The following is a 19,874-nucleotide window of genomic DNA, read 5'->3' on the forward strand; positions in this document are numbered from 1 at the left end:
AAGAGTGATTAAGCCACGTGCTTGTGGAATCAGTTTTTGTGGGGCTAAGTATACGACGATGTGGTTGTTTCGTTTATTACGACTCTATGACGAACCGAAAATACGACGAGGCTTGGTGAAGCGTGTCTAGGTATCGCAAGACCACGTGAAGCTTTCTCGAATGATGGTTTGCTTTAAAACTCGTCCTGGGGTGCTATGCAGGATGGCCCGAGCTACTCGGGCCCACGAGTTTGCTCTGAGCTCGCATTACGGCGGTCATGACAGCAAGACAGTGCGGAGCACGCGATAGCAGCGTTGATAAAAACGGCTACAAGGACGAGCATGTCGTCACAAACGCACCTGCGGCATTTGCGGCGGTTTTCAAAGGAACACCGCGTGCGAACGCGTCTGCGCCGCCACTCAGTCAACATTTCAACGGTGCAGCGACGTCAGCGTGATCCTCGCGCTATCTTTTTGCCAACTGAACATCGCGCCTCCCATAGGCGTGTTCGTGGTCGTTTGTCCTCTTTCGAAAAGTTCTTTTGTTCCACCGGCAGCATGGAAATTTCCACTCTCGAAGGCAACAAGGGCGTACGCGCAGCACTCTGGTGCAGCTCGTTTCGCTTCTCTGGAATATTACAGATAAATAAATGAACAGGTTACTGCTATACTTACATTACACGTCTGAAGATTTTTCTATAGTAACGAATTGGTAGAAACAATGTCTCCACAAACAAGTAAAAAATAACATTTCTCGCCGCAAATTCCACCAGGGGTGCTTGCTTCGTGGCTGTGAGTGGCATTTATTACGTCGTGAGCGCGGTGAAATTGAACGCGAGACATCGTAGCCACGGGATGATATAACCTTTAGGTATTCGTGCGTGTGTGCATAGTCTGTGCGATTAAGCTCATAGATCAATCGTGCCGCCCGCTGGCGTTACGGTGGGAACACTGCTCCTCGGCGAAAACACACGCGGTGGGCGGATCCGATCTTCGCCGCGGGCGTCTGTCAATCAAACTGATTGAAGCGCGAACTCGGGCACTAACTCGTTGATTCTGAAAATGCCCCAGTTCACCTCGTGACTGTCATAGTGCTGGTGTGCCTGTCAAATGTTTCATGCAGTGGACGCTACTCAGGAGCTGCTTTGCATATAAGAGATTTTGATCAGCTTGCGCTACTTGTGCAAGGCTGGGACCATCGGAGGAGCTTGTGGTCACCTAGCTTCTTCCAGCTTATTACATGGCTCGTCTACTCAGTCTGCTTGGATTCTAACCAGGCCATCGGCGGATGCAGATCGGGTCACATTCGGCTCCGCTAATCCATCTTCAAGCGCCCGGATTTTCCGACCATCGGCACGAAATCGCACAACCGACGCAACGGGCAAGTCACCATCTTTCATCTGACACCAATATTTCCGAGCTGGGCTCTTTTTTCAACCGGAAACGGACGTTTGAAAACCGTAAGCGGCGGTCATAGCGTTAAGCCTAGACGCGCCCCCGGCGGCGGCGGCACGGCAGACGCGCCAGCCGCGTCGGTGCCCAACGCGCTCTGCGGCGCCCCCCGCAACGCTGCCAACTGGGCAGGGGCCCGATTCGCGGGTACGACCGCCATCGATTCTGACCCACCAGATCAACTGGACTGCATGGATGCTGAAGATGTGGAGACCGAGGACGGCGTCGGGCCCAGCGGCTACATCCCCGGTCCAAGCGGGGTAGCCGAAGCGTCCAACAATGCACACCTGCGGCCGCCCATACCTCACACTCCATGGTATCGGGTGGTCAACGCTCGCCGACGGAAGGTTGTCGCCGAGGAGGCCTCCGCGACGCCACCCACCCCATTCCACGAGCGCGAGCGTAGACATGGAACAGGTCGGCCTCGCCTGCCACGCCTTCCCGCAGAGGACCACAAAGTGGTTTTCCGTATAAGAGGAGGCATATCTCTACAACAAGAAGCGGTCTTACCCTTACGCGCTGCTATACAAACCGCACTCCGAGCCCCCTTGCCCCTGGAGGCGCGGATACGAGTACGCAAGGAGCAGAACATTGCCCTTATCAGCACCTCAGATCCAGACCTCGCTGAACAGCTGTGCCACGTGCAGACGCTCGAGCTCGGCAGCATATCGTATGAAGTCTCCGCGTACGTGGCTTCTCCAGATAATTCCTGCAAGGGAGTAATCACAGGAGCCCTACCTATACCCACAGAGGATCCTCTCATGAACGACACCGTCACCTACCCGCAAGGTATCAACATTATCCAAGCCCGAGCATTCGGAACGAACGGAGCATGCCTATCAGGGCTGGGCAGTATCGCGATACAAGAGTATCGCGATAGTATTTCAGAGATACTTTTGAGTATCTGTATTTCTGTATCGAGATACATTTGAAAAATGTATTTGTATCTCAGTAGTGAAATACATTTACGATGTATCGCCTGTATCGCGATACTATGCTGGACACGGGTATCTCGTTACATTGTTTTTTGTGTCGGAAATGAGTTTAGGCGTGTTTACAATGGGGGAATGGCGTTTTTTTTTTCTTTTTTGTGCCAAGACAAGCAATGGCGCGCCGCCGGTCGCCGACAGATAGGGCGGCGATGGTTTCCGCTCAAGCACAGAGTGGTCCATGTGGTCCATATGGTCCATGTGGTCCATGTGGTCCATGTGGACCAGACGGCAGAATCGCGGGGCAGTGTTGTCGGCCTCTGCCGACGAAAGGCGCTGTCTCTCAAGGTCAGTGCAGCACGCCAAATTTTTTTTCAGGTGGCAAGCTATTACATCGCGACCCCCCGCGCAGATACCGCCTTGGAACAGGCTTTGCAATGCTTCGCGTGCATTCAGTTCTCAAAGCGGCGGCACTTCCAAAAGCAGTTCCCGTAGTCGCGGCGGAAGGGACTTGAAGATGGCTATCTTTGACGCGCTTTCAGCCACCTCTCCAATGTCAGGGTGCGTTCCTAATTGATTACATGCGTGAAACGGTCTTTCGTGGTAGCAGGCTCCCCCACCGCCGGAGCCGACTTCGCATGTTGCGGCTTTCTGAAATGGGTGCTGGTAGCGTCGGTGGTGGTGACAGCTTCATTGAAGCCGACAGGGTTAGACGGCTTAGGATTCCGAAGATGGGGACAGACTTCGGATTCTGAGCAGTCAGAACAACCCAAGTGAGGGTGGAAGTGTTTCGGTATCTAGATGACCCGAGAAGAGATATCGCCACGCTGCATGGCAATCCGGCTATGAAGGCGATATTTATTCACTACAACACGAATTTGTGCTCGCCTTCAGCGGTAGGCAGACTTTTTCTTTCGTGAGTCTTGTGCTGAGGCTGAACCGACGCTGTTAGAAGACAGCCTATTTGAGATGCTCACACAGCAACCTTCTCAGCAAAGCAGATCTTATGTGCAAAGTAAATGCATACTTTTTCTCAATTCACTGGTGTTCATTAGTCATTCGAGTGATTTGCTTAAAGTGTGCTATTTCTAGCACAGCTTAGTTTTTCGCCATGTATGTCGATTTGGGTGTCCAATCATTGTTACTGTTGTTGTGAAATAGTGTATTTTTATTGCGATTGATACTTGTAATTATGTCATTATTGCTAATTATGTACTTTGTCCACCCCTCCCCTGCAATGTCTTAATGGCGCTGAGGGTACTGTAATAAATTATAAATGAACTGAACGTTTCGATGCACTGTAACTTTAATAACAACATTATGCTGCACTAATAAGTGTCTTTGCGTAGTAGGAGAATCCTTCAAATAAAAAAAGTATTCCAGTATCTGTATCGCTGTAACTGTATTCCGGAATACTTTTTTCGTCTTATTGCAAAAGTATCTCCAAAATATCCCGTTACGTTAAAAGCAAATGTATCTCAGTATCTGTATTTTAGGCTTCCAGTTCATGTATTTCGATACCTGTATTCCGGAATACTTTTCTGAGTATCTCTGCCCAGCCCTGATGCCTATACACCTTCGAGGGCAGGCGTGTTCCCCGATACGTTTACTTTCAAGGTGTGGAATTTCGATGCAGACCTTTCCGACCAGTCACCCAAGTGTGCCACTGCTGCCTCAGAACTGGCCACCGACACGACATCTGCCCATATCCGCAGGAACGGCGGTGTGGAAATTGCGGCGTGCTTAACCCAGATGAGCACCACGATGGTTGCGTTCCGCGCTGTCTAACCTGTGGATCCGACGAACATTCCACCATCGATCTAGGGTGCCCGGCCCGTCAGAGGAGGCCCGGGCCTCGGACGTTGAGAGATGGACGCCAGCTCCCGTAAAAACCCAACACCCCTCCACTGAGGAAAAATACAGAAGAATTGCCACCACACAACCAACCTCGCAGCAGTTCTCAGAATGCCGACAGCCAAGGCCCTACGAGGACTGCCCGATCGAAGCGCCCCAAAACCTACCAAGGACAGCAAACCTCGCAACCTATTCAACCCCAAGCACCTCCACCCATCCAGACACCGGCGCATCCATCAAGGAACCACCCGACACCTTCTTCGCAGTGCGGCGCAAAAAGCAACGCCACGTGGCCCGCGCTCCCGCAACGACAGTCCACCCACACACCTGGCCTAGCGGCCAGAGCAGTGGCGCCGAGTGCATCTGGCTCGGCTACCGGAGGTCACCTAAATCAAGTCCCACAGTCGCAGCTACAGCGACGGCAGGATCCCCTGGCCGACTCCGGTAAGTCGCCCGTTGAGCAGGCCTCCCAAATGCCTTCCCAATCAACCCCACCCCATTCTCCAGCCCTCGTTCAACAGACATGTGCCCAATATTTCCAAACCCCAGAATTCACACAAGGCCTCACGCAAATAGTTCTGAAGTTTGTAAGTGATAGCCTCGAGGCTGTTAAAACACAACTGAGTAGGGAACAAGAACAGGCCCTCCAGAGGATGGAGACCACGTTTAGTCACCGCATGGAGAAAATTGAGGCTGCAATTAATGACCTGTACGATATGCATGCTCAATCATCACCAACCCGTAAGCGTAAACAACGCAAATCCGCCGCCGCTTGTTCTCCTCAGCCCACGGAGCAGGCGAACAGCCCACAATCGGGAGTTTCGACTCCTACAACGCCTCAACATGGCGAATTCTAGTAATCGACAGAATTCCGGAAGAGCAGGTTTGCCTTCTCTATCCGGAAATCAAAATTAATCTGATATCAACATATGACAATGGAATTGTAGAAGCATCAAAAAGAAACACTCTCAATTGGCCGCCTACATTCAACACTCCACGGAACCACCGCATATCGTGGCTCTGCAGGAAACGGGGTCTGCACCTTTCTCTCTGCAGGGATATATGTGGCATCCGTAACATCGCGCACCGCTATTCTTATACATAAAACCCTTCCATTTATAGACCGGACCCCTACGGGAGGCTCAGCCGAGAAAGGCACCGAGTACACCGCCCTTGAGCTAATCCCATCGAATTACACATCGGGAAAAGGACTCTTGGTAATCAACATATACAGCACCCCTAAAGATAAGGGCACAGGAATACCGGAAATTTTTACTCAAACGCGGTCCACACATAGATAGATCGTGATTGCGTCGCGCAATCACGGTCTATCTGAGAAGGACACAATGCAAATTGTTGAAGCTTTGGTGGTAAGTCGCCTCGCTTACCATCTTCCCTATCACCACCTCACTCAAAAGCAAACAGAACAGGCGAACAGTCTAATCAGGCGGGCGGTTAAGACCGCACTGAGGCTACCGATGCGTACTAGCAATGCTCACCTCCTGCAGACTGGTCTGTATAATACAGTCCAGGAAATTATAGAGGCACAGAGGAGCAACCAACTCTTGCGCCTCTCTCGGACACCCACAGGGCGGAACCTGCTCCGAACCCTGAGGTTAGAGCCAAGCGGCACGATGCGTAACGAAGAAGCATGGTCCCCTATTCCGATAAAAGTCGCGGCACACATGCAACTCAAGCCACTGCCACGAAACATGAATCCCCAACGCCACCCGGGTCGACGCAAGGCACGCGCTGATTATTACATACGGTGGTACAGAAATCGTGATGACGTCCTTTATGTCGACGCTGCGGTAGGCCCGCTTGAAGGAACGGCCACAGCTGCAGCGATGACGGAGGACGGACGCATTAACATCTCCGCGTCTATTAAAACGGCTCGCCACGACGTGGCTGAGGGAGTCGCACTAGTCCTAGCAGTGGCGCATGCGGCCGCAGATTCTACCATTACAGAAATCTGTACCGATTCCCAAAGCGCATATCGATACTTCCGTCAAGGCATAGCCCCAAACACGGTTTCACGCATTTTGCGAAACATTCCTTCGCTTCCCCATCCGGTGACTATCACGTGGGTGCCTGGGCATGAGTGTATCCCCGGGAATGAGCGCGTTAATGCGCATGTCCGAGGTCTTTCCATCCGGACCCTCGAGGACCACTCACCCAAACCCGTGACAAAACCAGAAGAGGGAATCTGCACCTACCACCAAATTATGTCCTATTACAGGAACGGCAGACGAGATTTACCTGCCCCTCACTACTCCCTTAACCCTAATCAGAGCTCGATCTGGCGCCAGCTCCAGACGAAAACATTTATTTCCCCCCTATCTGGCACATCTATTTTACCCAGCTCTCCATCACCCACATTGCACCACCTGTGGGGCTCCCCGGGCTGATCTTTTCCACTGTTTGTGGAGCTGCCCAAAGCCCCTGGTGGTAGACCCTATTCCCAATCCTTCCCTTTCCTCGTGGGAGGCCGCTCTTCGGGCCACTGGCTCGGACGACCAGCTGACGCTGGTGAACCGGGCCTGCCTAGAGATGTCGGCCAGGGGGCTCCCGGACGTCTAGGAGCCCAACCACACTCACTTTGAATATTTCAAATAAAGTTGTATCCATCCATCCAGTCTGCTTAGTCTGCTTCGGAGTACTGACCGTGTCAGTTCGGTCTCAATATTGGCGCTATTGATTAGCTAGGTCTTAATTAACATGGTAATGAATAGTTATCTCTTAATTGGTAATGTTTTAATTAACAAGGCATTATTTACTCAGATTTCATTATCAAGCTCCCAATTAGCACTAAATATACTTAAAATAATGTTAATTAGCGCGATACTAATTACCGCGTACTTGGCGGGGAAGTTCCTAATTAGCTTGGTTTGAATTGGCGTGCTCCTAATTAGCGTCGTTTTAATAAGCATGGTCCTAATTAGCTTGTTCTTAACTAACATGATATTGAATAGTCCTGTTTGACTGTATATGTTTTAATTACGACGACATGAGTTACACAGGTTTAATTAGCAAGGTCCTGAATAGTACAGAGGTAATTAGCATAATCCTAATTAGCACCATCTCGGTGAGTAAGGTCTTGATTATCTTGGTTTTATTTACACGCTCCTAATTAGCGTCGTCTCAATTATCATGGTCCTAATTAGTTTGTTCTTAGCTGTACACTGCTTCATTAGCATGGTATTTGTAAGACGTGGCTTAATTAGCTCGGCCTTAGCATGATTTTGCTTAATCAGCTTCGTCATAGCATGTCCTGAATTAGCTAGGTATACCACTCAGCCAATTAGCTAATCAGCCGGGCGCATGTGCTCGGGGAGCGAGCAGACGATGAAGAAGAGGACGGCAGAGGGCATGCGCCGGCCGAGCAATGTACAGGTCGACCATGGTGATTATGCACGTGGCCTCGGCGATTAGCTCCAGCTGCGGTGTAGTAAGGCGCTCGATCAGAACTAATCTCAGAGGCCACGGTGCTGATTATTCTAAAGAATATTTAGTGCAGACATTAAACGCTTGTAAATAGATTCAAACGGCCCGCGCACATATAAAAATATAGTTAGTAGAACTTCCTGTCACTTCTCTTGCATGGGTGCACTTCTGCACTCAGTGGAACGACAAACGAATGAAAGAAGGTGCCTCTAGTTGGAAGACACCACCCAACCTTCTCGACCGATCTTGACGTGACGCCGCGTTCCATCGTAACCAATGGAACGGAGCGCACCCTGAGGGATGGATTTCACCTTCTCGTACTGTTAGCTCGTTCAAAAGGGGGTGTCGCCAGAGCTCGGAAAGATCCCGAGTTTCGCCAGACTCGGGCCATCCTGCATAGCACCCCTGGTCCGCGATTTTTCGTCATTTGGAAAGCTTTCTTTTTAAGGGATTCCTATAGGTTTCGTTGTATCTGCATGCTACAGACGATTGGATAACAGCTCTTTCCTTTCAAAAACCTCGCGGCACCTTGTGGCACTGGCTGAGGGAATTTGCCAATATCAAAATATGAGACACACCCACAGGCACGCACAAATAGTACCTGCCATGGTAGTTTGGCAAATTAAGTGTCGCACTGCTCAGCAAGAGAATGAGGGTATAGAATTCCCTGACACGGTGCCTGCGTTTCGACGGGTGCGAATTGCAAGAACACCTGTGTACTTAAGTTTAGGTGCGCGTGAAAGAATCCCTGGTGTTCAAAATTGTTCCATAGTCTCTGAATACTGCGTGCCTCATTATCATATGGTGGTTTGACGCGCAAAACCTCAGAGGTCCTCATCATCGCGCAAAAAAAAAAAAAACATTCATAATAAATGTGGCTGTTACAGCTGGTTCCAACCCCAGATAGATTTGCTCACCGTAAATCCTAAATTCTGACGTCTGCCAAGTCATCTCCGATCATGTTGTCCAAAAAACGACACACGTACAAGTACAGTAAAAACGCGGGGTGGGCGCAATGCAATGGAGGCGGAGTGCTACAGGTCCGTGTACTGTACGATGTCAGTGCACGTAAAAGAAAACCAAATTGTACAAATTTTGCGGAACCCTCCTTTACGACATGCCTCATAATCGTGTCGTGGTTTTGGTACGTAAAAGTCCAGATATTATTATTTTATGAAAATTCACGTTTTCTGTGCCAGCATTGGAAAATTTTCTGCAGATAATTCTGTTTCCTCAACAAATTATCGTCCCTTCCCTGCTATACGTATTACAGGCATGACAATTACCTTCTTCCTTGCCTGAATAGACACATGATCTTTCATTTCATCTGCGACAGTGTATAATAATTTGGATTCACGGGCAACGAAGGGATATTTATTGTTATATCTATTGTTATCAGCAACAAAAATCCGAGTGTGTACGAAATGTCTAAAAAAGCAGCGCCTCAATTATCACGCAAGATGTCTTTAGTTTAGCATTTAAGCACATGCAGAACTAAACAATCGCTTTAGCAAACACCGCAGTCAATAATTCCAAATACCCAAGGTGGGACCGCTGCTCCATCTAGGGGCTTTACACTAAAGTAAGAACAACTTGGCGGGATGATATCAATATTTGGATGCTTCTTTCGGTAGGCGAATCAATTGTCGCCGCTGTTAATAGATTTCTACCTGTTTGTTAACATTGTCTAATGCAGGCATTATTATAAGTAAAATTTGTTCACAATGAGATATTATTACTTTAAATATTCCAGCGCATCTTTAATTAGGGCAGCCCGGAGACGTACATGGCAGCACAATGAGAGATATCTCATGTTTTCTGCATTCCTTAGTTCCTAATACCGAGCCTTGAATAGCGTTCCTATATGGCTGTTACATAATGACCCTACTACTTGACCTTGGACTGCCTGCTTGGAATGACAAGAATGCGCAGTAATATCATTTCTGTTCAGCATTCGAATGAAGACTCATTTATTGAATATAATATATTCATTAAGCTACACATTCATAACATTACAGAGGGTGAATGCAAGGTGCGTACTTTCATCGCTGACAGAGTTTATTCGTTTCTCTACGCAATTTTCACAGGATATGTAGTTATCCTTTTCTCAGTGTATTCCTGGGGTCACACGTCAGTGGAGTCGATCTGGCCGTCTCCGTATTCCAAGAGTGATGTCTTCTGTTGTCAAGACGCCAATACCTGGTTTAATGCTTAGAGGAACCTGCAAAACGTCGAAATGGAAATGTTCACTTGAATTATGTTCATGGCGTGTAGATGAAGTATTAAGCATTTTAAGTGCTTTATATTTGTTTACGGGATTGACTCGTTCACGCAGTCTCGTAACGTTGTTCATTTTTAGCAGAACTCATTTGCCCTTGTTATCAGTGGCATCTCGTGCCTCATCGCATCACAGCCATCAAAGCTGTTCCTTTCTTTTCTCTTTCCTTTTTGAAGAGGTACGTGCGTGCTAGTGTGACCGAAGAACAATAATACATACCTTCGTCTTGTCAGTTTTTGTGAACTCAACACTATGCACTGAGTGAAGCAGGCACATCTTGATGGACTGAAGCACGAAACGGCTTCCGATGCAGTTACGTGGTCCAGCACCAAAAGGAAGATAGGTGTAGGGATGGATGGATCCCACATTCTCCTCGTTGAACCTGTTCAAGAAAGAGAGCAACAGCTCCACTACCATCACTGTCCACAAAATGTATACCAAACCTACGACACCTATAACTTTTCATCCTGCAGGCTTATGTTTCTTATCAGTTAGCGCTTATACTTACAAAAAATTAGTGTGGCTAGCAGCCTAGTTGTGTAGTGTATATAGCACCCTATACAGAGCATACGCTGGCTCATTGTAGACTGCTATCCTACCGCTATGGTCGTACTTTAACTCAATAACACGCACTAAAACAACTTGCAGGACTATTTGGTATGTAGGTTTCAAATAGTGAACGTGTTTTTTTTTTTCGTTGTCTAACTTTGATGAAAAATATATGCTTTTACTATGTTGCACGACCACGCGCGCACCCGCCCAAGTGTTTCCTACGCTGCGCGTCTCAGTGACAAAGCGACAGCCTACGATTCTCCGCCCCATTTGTGCACATCGTGAAAAAACAGTACTTTTTAACAGCCGTGCAAGAATTGAGTATGCCATCGCAAAACTGCGTCCTCGATATGCTTACCGATCAGGTCTGAAACATTCAGGATCCGAGAAGAACTCCGGATCGTGATGGATTGAGTATACGGGTATAATAACGGTGCACCCGCTTGGAAGCTTCATACCAGTGTCGCCGAGAACGTAGTCGTTGGTGCCGCACCGTTCAAGCCTGAAAAAAAAAAGAAAAAAATACAAGTATCTTACTTTGCTTAGATCACTGCTAAATACTTCTGCCGTCAATCCCATGCACATGCATAAAGAATATGGTCAAAATTTAGCATGAGTTGCGTAAGGCTATGGACGTATAAGGGTTAGACGTGAAAAGCCTGATAGGTATTATGATAATAGGGCAGCTTGATTCAGAGCGCACTTCATAGACAGTTCTTATTGTCCCAAGAAATATTGTTATAAAATAAATTTAATTCGTCAACGCTATCCAGTAGCGATTCTGCTTCTCTCTCTCTTTGTTTTCTTGTGCTCCGTCTTTTGTGACTACATAGCTGGCAGCTGCGGCTTTAGTCTTGCGCTAAGATCCATGAGCGACGGAAATAGAGGTAAATGCAATGCAGAAAGGCAGGGAGGTTAACCGGAAGATAAATATCCGGTTTCCTACCTTGCACTGGGGAAGGGGTAAGGAGGAAGAGAAAAGCAAGGATGAGACGTAGTTCTCCGTACTTGTTTACCCAGCAATATTAGTATTTATAACAGGCGAGAAATATGTGCGTCATTATCTATTTCGGCTATATGTATGTGGAGAAAATTGTCCATGTCATCGGGCTGCTGAAATCTCTACGTTCACCTCAAATACAAATGAAGTTAGTTTCATTGTTACTTCGGTAGCTCACCTCACCACGGGGGGCAGCAAGCGTAGCGCTTCCGAGACAACGCAGTTCAAATATTTCAACTTCGATATGACGTCCAAGCTGGGCTCCGGACCCTGCGCAGAACCAGTGCAGCAGTTGATGCGATGAAACGTTCGGAAGTGCAAGGCTACCATGCGGCTACAGAAGCGCCGTCCCTAATGAGGGCGCATAGAAACTACTTAAATGATCAGCGGGGCCCTCACAGCTATGTAAGCAGAGGCCGGAAGTAAAGGGGGCTTTTAAAACACGAGTGCCGTGTACGGCTTGTGCTGCGTGCCCTCTTTGACGGCGCATTATATGGACTTGTTTCTAATCAGCACTGCGTGTCGACACTCTGAGCACGACCCTTAACTGCGGTTTGTTCTTAAAATAGCTGTACAGCCGCCCAAATCTTTAACTATCGTGCGCGAGCGCTGACTTTTTTGTGCGTCAGCGCCGTACGACGGAGCCAAGTTGCAAGCAGGGCGAGGGTAAGCGCAAAAAAAAAAGAAACAAAAAAGCATTTGCGTCGCCAGATCACGGCCGGTCTGGAAAGACGCGCGTAGCCAGATAACAAACGAACGATCCACATTTGTGATTCTTATCTCACGCGCGCGGGCGTGTGACGTCTGCGGATTTCATTATCTCAGTCGCTTGCTGATCTTCAGAATATATGACACGAGCAAGACGCGCTGCCTGTTCGTCTGAACTGAGTAAATGCAGGGTGACGTCCCCACTAAGGAACAGCCAAGGAGACGATGGGTCCAGCTGAGCGCACTTCGTGCGCATGCGCTTACTCTCGCCCTGTTTGCAGCTTGGCTCCGTCGTACGGCGCTGACGCACAAAAAAGTCGGCGCTCGCGCACGATCGTTAAAGATTTGGGCGGCTATACTTCACGTTCTACTGACAGCTTAATACGTACAAAAATACTAGTCGTCGTAATTTTAGCTTAGTGCTTGCCAAGCTAAGCCCTTCGATCAAAGAACCGCTTGTGCGGCGTTGATCTTACTTGATAGAGCGGTAAGCTTCAGAAGATCGAGCGCTAAAAAACTAATGAGAAGTAAAATGCATACGCTCCAAGATTTTTGCTTAAATCTTCAGGAACTTGGAAAAAATATTTTGTTATTGCTACGACTATTATCTTTTGTCTCTTAGGTGAACATAAGGCAAGCATACTAAGCGAGACAACTTAGATCCCACGCTTACGTAATTTCTTGTTGCTATACGTACGAAGGATGGTGCTTCGGTTTCTAAAACCCCAAACCCAAGCATGTCGAAATGTTGCAAGTGCAGTAAGAAATGTACTTGCGTTCGCGGCAATACACTCATCCACTTCCTTTCGGAGTTTTTCTTGGATGGCGGGATTAAGTGCAAGCTGGTATGCGGCGAAGGTTAGCGTTGTCAGCGTAGTCTCCTGACCAGCGAGAAAGAAGAGCACGCATTGCGCCATTGCCTCCATCTCAGTCAGACCTTTGTGGACGAAAAAAAAAAAAAAGAAAATTTAGTTTTCGATTTTGTTTGCATATTGCGCGGCAGACTTACTCTGTCGTTTACTTGTCTTTCTTAATGTATTAACTGGTTCGCTTACAAGATGTTTAGAGATAGCTTCTATGCATTCATTTGCACGTTATTATCTTACTCCAGGTTTGACCTACAAGATAGTGCCCAGCAGGAACATGTAGGTTTCAGATAAACAAAAATAAGTTTACACCTTCGTCGCCTTTGATGTTGTGTTGTCTGTTCAAATTAGCAGAATACTCGAACTGCTCACAGCCTGTTGACCGTTTGTGAATATTGACATATCTCAGTTCAGCAGTCGTGAACCAATTCTAGGCAGGATACATGGCGTCAGGAGCAGTCGGGGCTGCACGCTGAAAAGCCCGTCTCCGATTCTGAGTACACTCTTTCCAAAACCCCGATATTGCAGCGAATTTCGGCCATCATGCTGAAAGCTTGGTCTTTATACATATTGAGGGTCCCTGTAAGGACCCTCAACAGAGGTTTGACAGTATTAATAAAAACATTTTAAGAAATAAGTTACGTAATCTGCTTCGAGCTCGTCGTCTTCGGTAGTGTGCTCTAGTGCGTCGTCAAGCTTCGAGAGTTCGGTGTTGATAGCAGATACGGGTTCGAAAACACGTCAAAGCTTAGGCTTGTCGACTCTAGTCAGCGACATGGATCGGTCTGGAAGCGTTCCGTCCGATTAGCTTCTGGCATTCAGGCAGGCCGACAGCGTCTGGTATAGGCGTTGATCATCAGCGATGCGTAACCTCGCCACTAACAGTACGAAACAGTCGAGAATATTCCTCGTCGCGCTCAGCGAAGGAGTCGTGTTTCCCCAGTATTCGACACCAAAATATAGAGAAGCTAAGGACAGGTGAGAAAACTAGACAGAGAGCCAGGCAGCCTTCGTTCGCACTTCACCTGTCGTGCAGTGCCTGTCTACGCCCGTTTATTATTTTCTTATAGATTTAATCAAATTGTAGGTGACAGAAAAACAGACGACAACCGACGTGACTGGGCACTCTTGGCATCTTTTAATCTAGTCCCTCAGGACTCCAGTAAAGTTCTTTGTATGTATGTGACAGAACGCTTGTGTGTTTCTGCCCTGTCATACTTGTTTTGTTTTGGGCTTCAAGCTTACTTGTAAAATTTTCAAACCAGAGCCTTATCTTATACTTTTAGATGCCGGTTTTCTAGCTGTATGTGGAGTTCTGCCAACCATTGTACTTTTCGTTCTCTCATTGATCAGATGTAGCTGATGTGTTTTAACGCAGTAAGAAGGCAGACTGATGAAACAACAAAGGTAAAGAAAACAAGTCGCCCAGGCCCTTAGCCAGAGGGGGGGGGGGGGGGGACCGAAGCCCGCCTTCCCCCCACCCCGAAATTTTGATGGAGAGGGTTGTTTTACCGAAAATACATAATGAAAATAAGTGTTCTTCTCGAATAGTGAAGACCTTCAGCAAGTGCCCCCCTCCCCCGAAAACAATTGCTGGCTATGGGCCTGAAGTCGCTAGTGTGTATTTGATTCAGTGATGACAATTAGCTCAAGCAAATGTGTTTCCATGAGAGTGACCACGAAGTAACCACCAAGTGTAAGTGGAGGTGAAAATGCTTGAGGCCCGTGTGCTTAGATTTAGGTGCACGTTAAAGAACCCCAGGTGGTCGAAACTTCGGGAAAATCCACTACGGCATCTCTCCTAATCATATCGTGGTTTTGAGGCATTTAAACCCAACAATCATTATTAGACCACGTAGTGTAATGTGAACAATTATTATTAGACCACGAAGTGTAATGTGAGCTAAGGCGGTGAAATATGCGCATCACATTTGCGCTTAGAAGAAGTGCTGCTAATAAAGTGGAATGCTATGCGAGCGTCAAAGCGCTGAGCAAACATTAGAGTACTCACGTTTATTATTGTTTGCCGAAGCCGGCTTCTTATCCAAACCAACGTCGAAGAGCTTGTTCTCAGGCTCCTCTGTGCTGTCCTCACTTAAAGCCAGGCTACCTTCTTGGGCGTCCATCATGTGCTGCAAGAAATCCTCGTGACGCTAAAAATAAAAGAAAATAGATGCTGTCACATACGTTGTAAAATAAATTTATTGAAATAAAGACAGGGACGTTTATTACCTACCAACTTACCACGAAGGAATGGTCTTAGGAAAGCTTATTCGAACAGATTTTAAATTATTAATTGGTGTCAAATTTCTGTAAAGGCCACTGTCTTAGTGGGCGAGGATTTTAGTGCGGTGAGGCACTGACATACTGGTATACACCTGTATTACTTTTCCTCATTGTTATACCAGTGGATAGCAAACATTTGCATACGTAACTAAGAGTACGCAACATATGCTAACTGGCCAGTATCAAACAGGAGCAAGAAATATTATCCAGGGTATAGCCACGTCCCATGTGGGGACGTCGAGGCAAGGCCCTAAAGCCCAGTCGGCGAAAGCTCTGCCGGACCATCAATAAAGTTGTTACCAACGAACCAAAATAGCCAACACTAGCTAGTAATAGCCAAAAGTTAGCAGATATTTGCCCGTTATGTGAGCAAATACGTGATGGTCCTCACAAATTCCATACATTTTTTTAGATTATTATTTTGCTAAAGCTTGTTTGTCTTGATTGTCATTTTATTGCATAATTTGTGTGCTCCAATTTACATAATGATGCTTTTTTCTTTATTAATGCGTGTTCGTCAGCCTATTCCGCCCACATCCTGTACCAGCGAACGATTGCTGACGGAAAATATGTGCCGATTCCGAAGAGAGCTGAGCAGAGTGCCCCGCTAATACACGTGACCGAATTTACTTACATACTACGACAGCTATTAGTCGTGGACACTCCTGGCTACAGCTGGTCAGTTTCGCCCAACGTTGGCTAAACGATTGATAGTATTGGGTTTTATAGCGCCAACATTATCTTAATGCAATCTGAGTCCAGGGATTGAATTAATGACGTCACTTTTCTTATAAGGGTAGCATAAAGATAGCTTCGCATTAAAGGTAGACAATTTTTGTCTCCCCAGTGGCTCAGTGTCTACGGCGTTATGTGAGTGAGAGGTACAGCCGCGAGCAAAAGTATACGGACTTAAGTGTACAGACCACGGGAGCGCGTGCCAAAATGCATCACCGCGACATCCGCCGACGCGGCGCCTGTTGTCGAGAGGGGCGCTAAAGCAGAGGTGCGCATGCCCGTCCCATCACGTATGTATGGCCTGTCTAATAGCTTTGCCTGGCGTGGTTCCTCATCGACTAAGCGTAAACTGGGTGTCGCTTTCTCTGCTCCGTCGCTTCTGAAATCGTTTTACGTTGCGGCTGCGCTGGCTTGTGCGTCCAGCCTGCATGGCTTTCTTTCTTTCTTTCTTTCTTTCTTTCTTTCTTTCTTTCTTTCTTTCTTTCTTTCTTTCTTTCTTTCTTTCTTTCTTTCTTTCTTTCTTTCTTTCTTTCTTTCTTTCTTTCTTTCCTTCTTTCTTTCTTTCTTTCTTTCTTTCTTTCTTTCTTTCTTTCTTTCTTTCTTTCATCGAGCGGCGCACTGCATCCTCTGACGTCTTTAGATGACTCGCGCAAAAAGACCTGTGTCGTTCTTGCGCCGTCGCATTATCGCAAACGGTTCCCAGTCCCGCCGCATATCGAAGCACGGCATATGGAAGCCGCTAAACGAAAAAAAAGAAGAAAGCGATGCACACCGGACGTGCGAGCCAGCGCTGCCGCAGCCGCTACGTAAATCAACGGTGAAGATGCGACGGAACAGAGAAAGCGACACCCAGTTGACTTTCAGTCAAAGAGCACCGTACCCGCGTCAGGCAAAGCTACATCACGACAAGCAGATGTTATGGGACGCGCATGCGCACCGCTGCCCTTGGGGCCCTCTCGACAAGAGGCGCCGCGTCGGCAGATGGCGCGTCGATGTAATTTGGCACGCGTCCCGTGGTCCGTGTACTCTTGCTCACGGTTGTACCATAATAGTTGTACATTACACTTTGTGGCCACTCTCACTGAAACACATTCACTTGAGATAATTGTCAAAACTGGCTTAAATATACGCTGGTGGCTTGCTTTCTTTGCCATTGTTGTTTCACTCAGTCTATCTTGCTACTACGTTAACAACAGTTCAATTAAATCTTAGCAATGAGTGAGAACAAAACGTGCGATTGTTGGCATAACTCCATATACAGTTATAAAACTGGCATCTAAAGATATAAGACAAGGTTTTGGTTTGAAAATTTTACATCAATTAATCATCAGTGACTCACGCCAATACGCCTCGGTGGTACAGCAGTTATGGTGCACAGACGCTGACCTGAAGTCGCGTTTGATGCCGGCCGCAGCGGTCGCATTTGGATGGAGGCGAAATGATAGAGGCCAGCGTACTGTGCGATTGACGTCAGTGCACGTTAAAGAACACCGGATGGTCTAAATATTTTCAGCCTTCCACTACAGCGTGTCTCATAATCACATCGTGGTTTTGGTATGCGACACCCAAGATATTATTATTATTATTATTATTATTATTATTATATTATTATTATTATTATTATTATTATTATTATTATTATTATTATTATTATTATTATTATTGTTGTTGTTGTTGTTGACTGACAGCAGGGCGGTGACTCGTCTGCTTGTTAGATGACATGTTAGATTACACGCGCCCGCTCCCAAGATTTAGTGTTTTCTCAGGCTTTCTGTACTCTAGGCCATGGGTCGGCAACCTGCGGCCCGAAGGGCACTATTTTGCGGCCTCGGTACAACGTGGCTGCTGAGCCAGCAATAATAACCCCACCGCAGTTTTATGCAAGGGCAAAATATTGCAGTGGTAGTTTTCCGCTACGCATCTGTCAGCCTAATTACGGCTTCACTTGGGTGCCTTTATACCAACGTCATTAACCTCAACTTTCGTCGTTGGGAACATAGTCATTGTCCCCCGTCAAGAGCTCAACTTCCTTACAGATTTCTTGGGCGTTATACGAGCATGAACAAGAACATTTGCGTAAATGACTAGGCATGCCAAAAAGGAGATTGGATACGCACCTGGCCAACACGGCGTCTCTCGTTCATTATGCGTTGACAAACACTAATGAAGTATTCGTAGTTAGCAAAGTTTTGTGTTTTAAACTTGAAGTACTTCACCAGTCCAGGAAAGAGCGCTGAAAATCATAAATGAAGTTACTTTCCATTTAACGCTGGGAAGTATGGAAGGTGAAAGAAAAGAGATGCAGTGAGGGTGATTGTGAAGTGTTGTATGCTGGGTTTATCGTTTTCCGTCCGTTTTCCGTCGTGTGTGTGTGTGTGTGTGTGTGTGTGTGTGTGTGTGTGTGTGTGTGTGTGTGTGTGTGTGTGTGTGTGTGTGTGTGTGTGTGTGTGTGTGTGTGTGTGTGTGTGTGTGTGTGTGTGTGTGTGTGTGTGTGTGTGTGTGTGTGTGTGTGTGTAAGTAAACTGTTCGCCGATTCTGTCGGCCATAGTAGAAGTGCAAACAATGCTCACTTGCTAGAACAACCCTCCAGGACATTCTTCTTTCAGCAAACAACTTGCTAACATTGGTCACAAACGCATTGGCGGAGTCCGCATGGGAGTCGATTCTTGTGCCGAACGCGCACCGTGCAATCACGTCGAGTGAATAGTGGCCATAGATCCTGAAAATAGCCAATGTAAACCATTGGGAAAGTGTTATTTGCTTGCTGCTTTATAAAACTGAGAGAAACGGAAATGAATGCATGCGCTGCATGCTAATCCGTTGTAAAGGACTCTGAATAAGGCAGCCAAATGAACGGTTACGCTTTCCTTTATAGGCGGATTCTTGTACAAAAATCGAACCCTCGCACTGAGCACCATAACGCCAGGCCCGCTAAACCAGCATGACTTAAAACTAAATGTGCGAGTATTTACCAACCTTCTCAAATCGACGTCTTCATTGCCTTCCGCAGCTTCTTTGAGATGACTTGACATAGTCATTGCGCATTGCTGAATCAGAGTAGTCATCTGTAAAGCATTCGCGGGAAGTTTTGCGCATAAAGGAAAGTAACAAAAGTAGACTTCTGTTCGAAATAAGTATAAAACAATAGAGGATTTGTTGTTGGACCCACGACAAGTGAGTTCCTTCGGGGTGGGGTAAGCGGGGGGAGGGGGGGAGGGGTTTGCTTTCCAATCTAAAAAGAGCGTATGAGAACTTGCGTATGGGCCACATGCGAAACGAGGTATAGAAAAATGACGCATACGATACGGAAAGCTGTCTCCGATACGCTCTTATCAACGTGAGATGATGGAAAGAGAGAGAGATAGAGGAGCAAGGAAAGGCAGGCAGGTTAACCAGATGATCGTCCGGTTTGCTACCCGGCACTGAGGGAAGAGATGAGGGGGCGAATGGAGCGACAGAATAAAAATTACACCATCTCCTGCTAAAGGGGACCATGAGGCGATGCTAAGCAGGAGCACTTGCACGATCGCGTTCCGTTGGCGTTCGTTGGGAATGCTACCGACCTCGCGTCGTGGAACGCGAAGAGGGACGCTACGCGCGTCGTATCTGCCATCTAGCCTGGCCGTTAATTCTTACTCGACCGCAATCATCGGCCTTCAGGATGCTCCAAACGGGGTCTTTCCCTTCGAGGGGCAGGTTCAGTCACTTCTCGCCCAACATCGAACCGCATTGTCCGGACTGCGGAGAGGCGTATTGCTCATTACCTCATATGCTCTGGCAATGTCCTGCGT

At 47.3% G+C, this 19,874-nt stretch overlaps 1 protein-coding gene across 1 annotated transcript in view; it reads right to left on the reverse strand.

The window, feature by feature from the left end:
• Positions 1–19,874, reverse strand: part of LOC119394668 (cytochrome P450 3A41) — a 64,255-nt gene that overhangs the window by 36,727 nt on the left and 7,654 nt on the right. Inside the window, 8 exon segments of the mRNA XM_049415942.1 lie at positions 9,809–9,879; positions 10,156–10,318; positions 10,847–10,990; positions 11,667–11,758; positions 12,973–13,133; positions 15,074–15,215; positions 18,658–18,802; positions 19,060–19,148. Coding sequence (XP_049271899.1) covers positions 9,809–9,879; positions 10,156–10,318; positions 10,847–10,990; positions 11,667–11,758; positions 12,973–13,133; positions 15,074–15,215; positions 18,658–18,802; positions 19,060–19,148 — 1,007 coding nt within the window.

Source organism: Rhipicephalus sanguineus, chromosome 5 (assembly GCF_013339695.2).
Source record: "Rhipicephalus sanguineus isolate Rsan-2018 chromosome 5, BIME_Rsan_1.4, whole genome shotgun sequence".
Taxonomy (NCBI): Eukaryota; Metazoa; Arthropoda; class Arachnida; order Ixodida; family Ixodidae; genus Rhipicephalus; species Rhipicephalus sanguineus.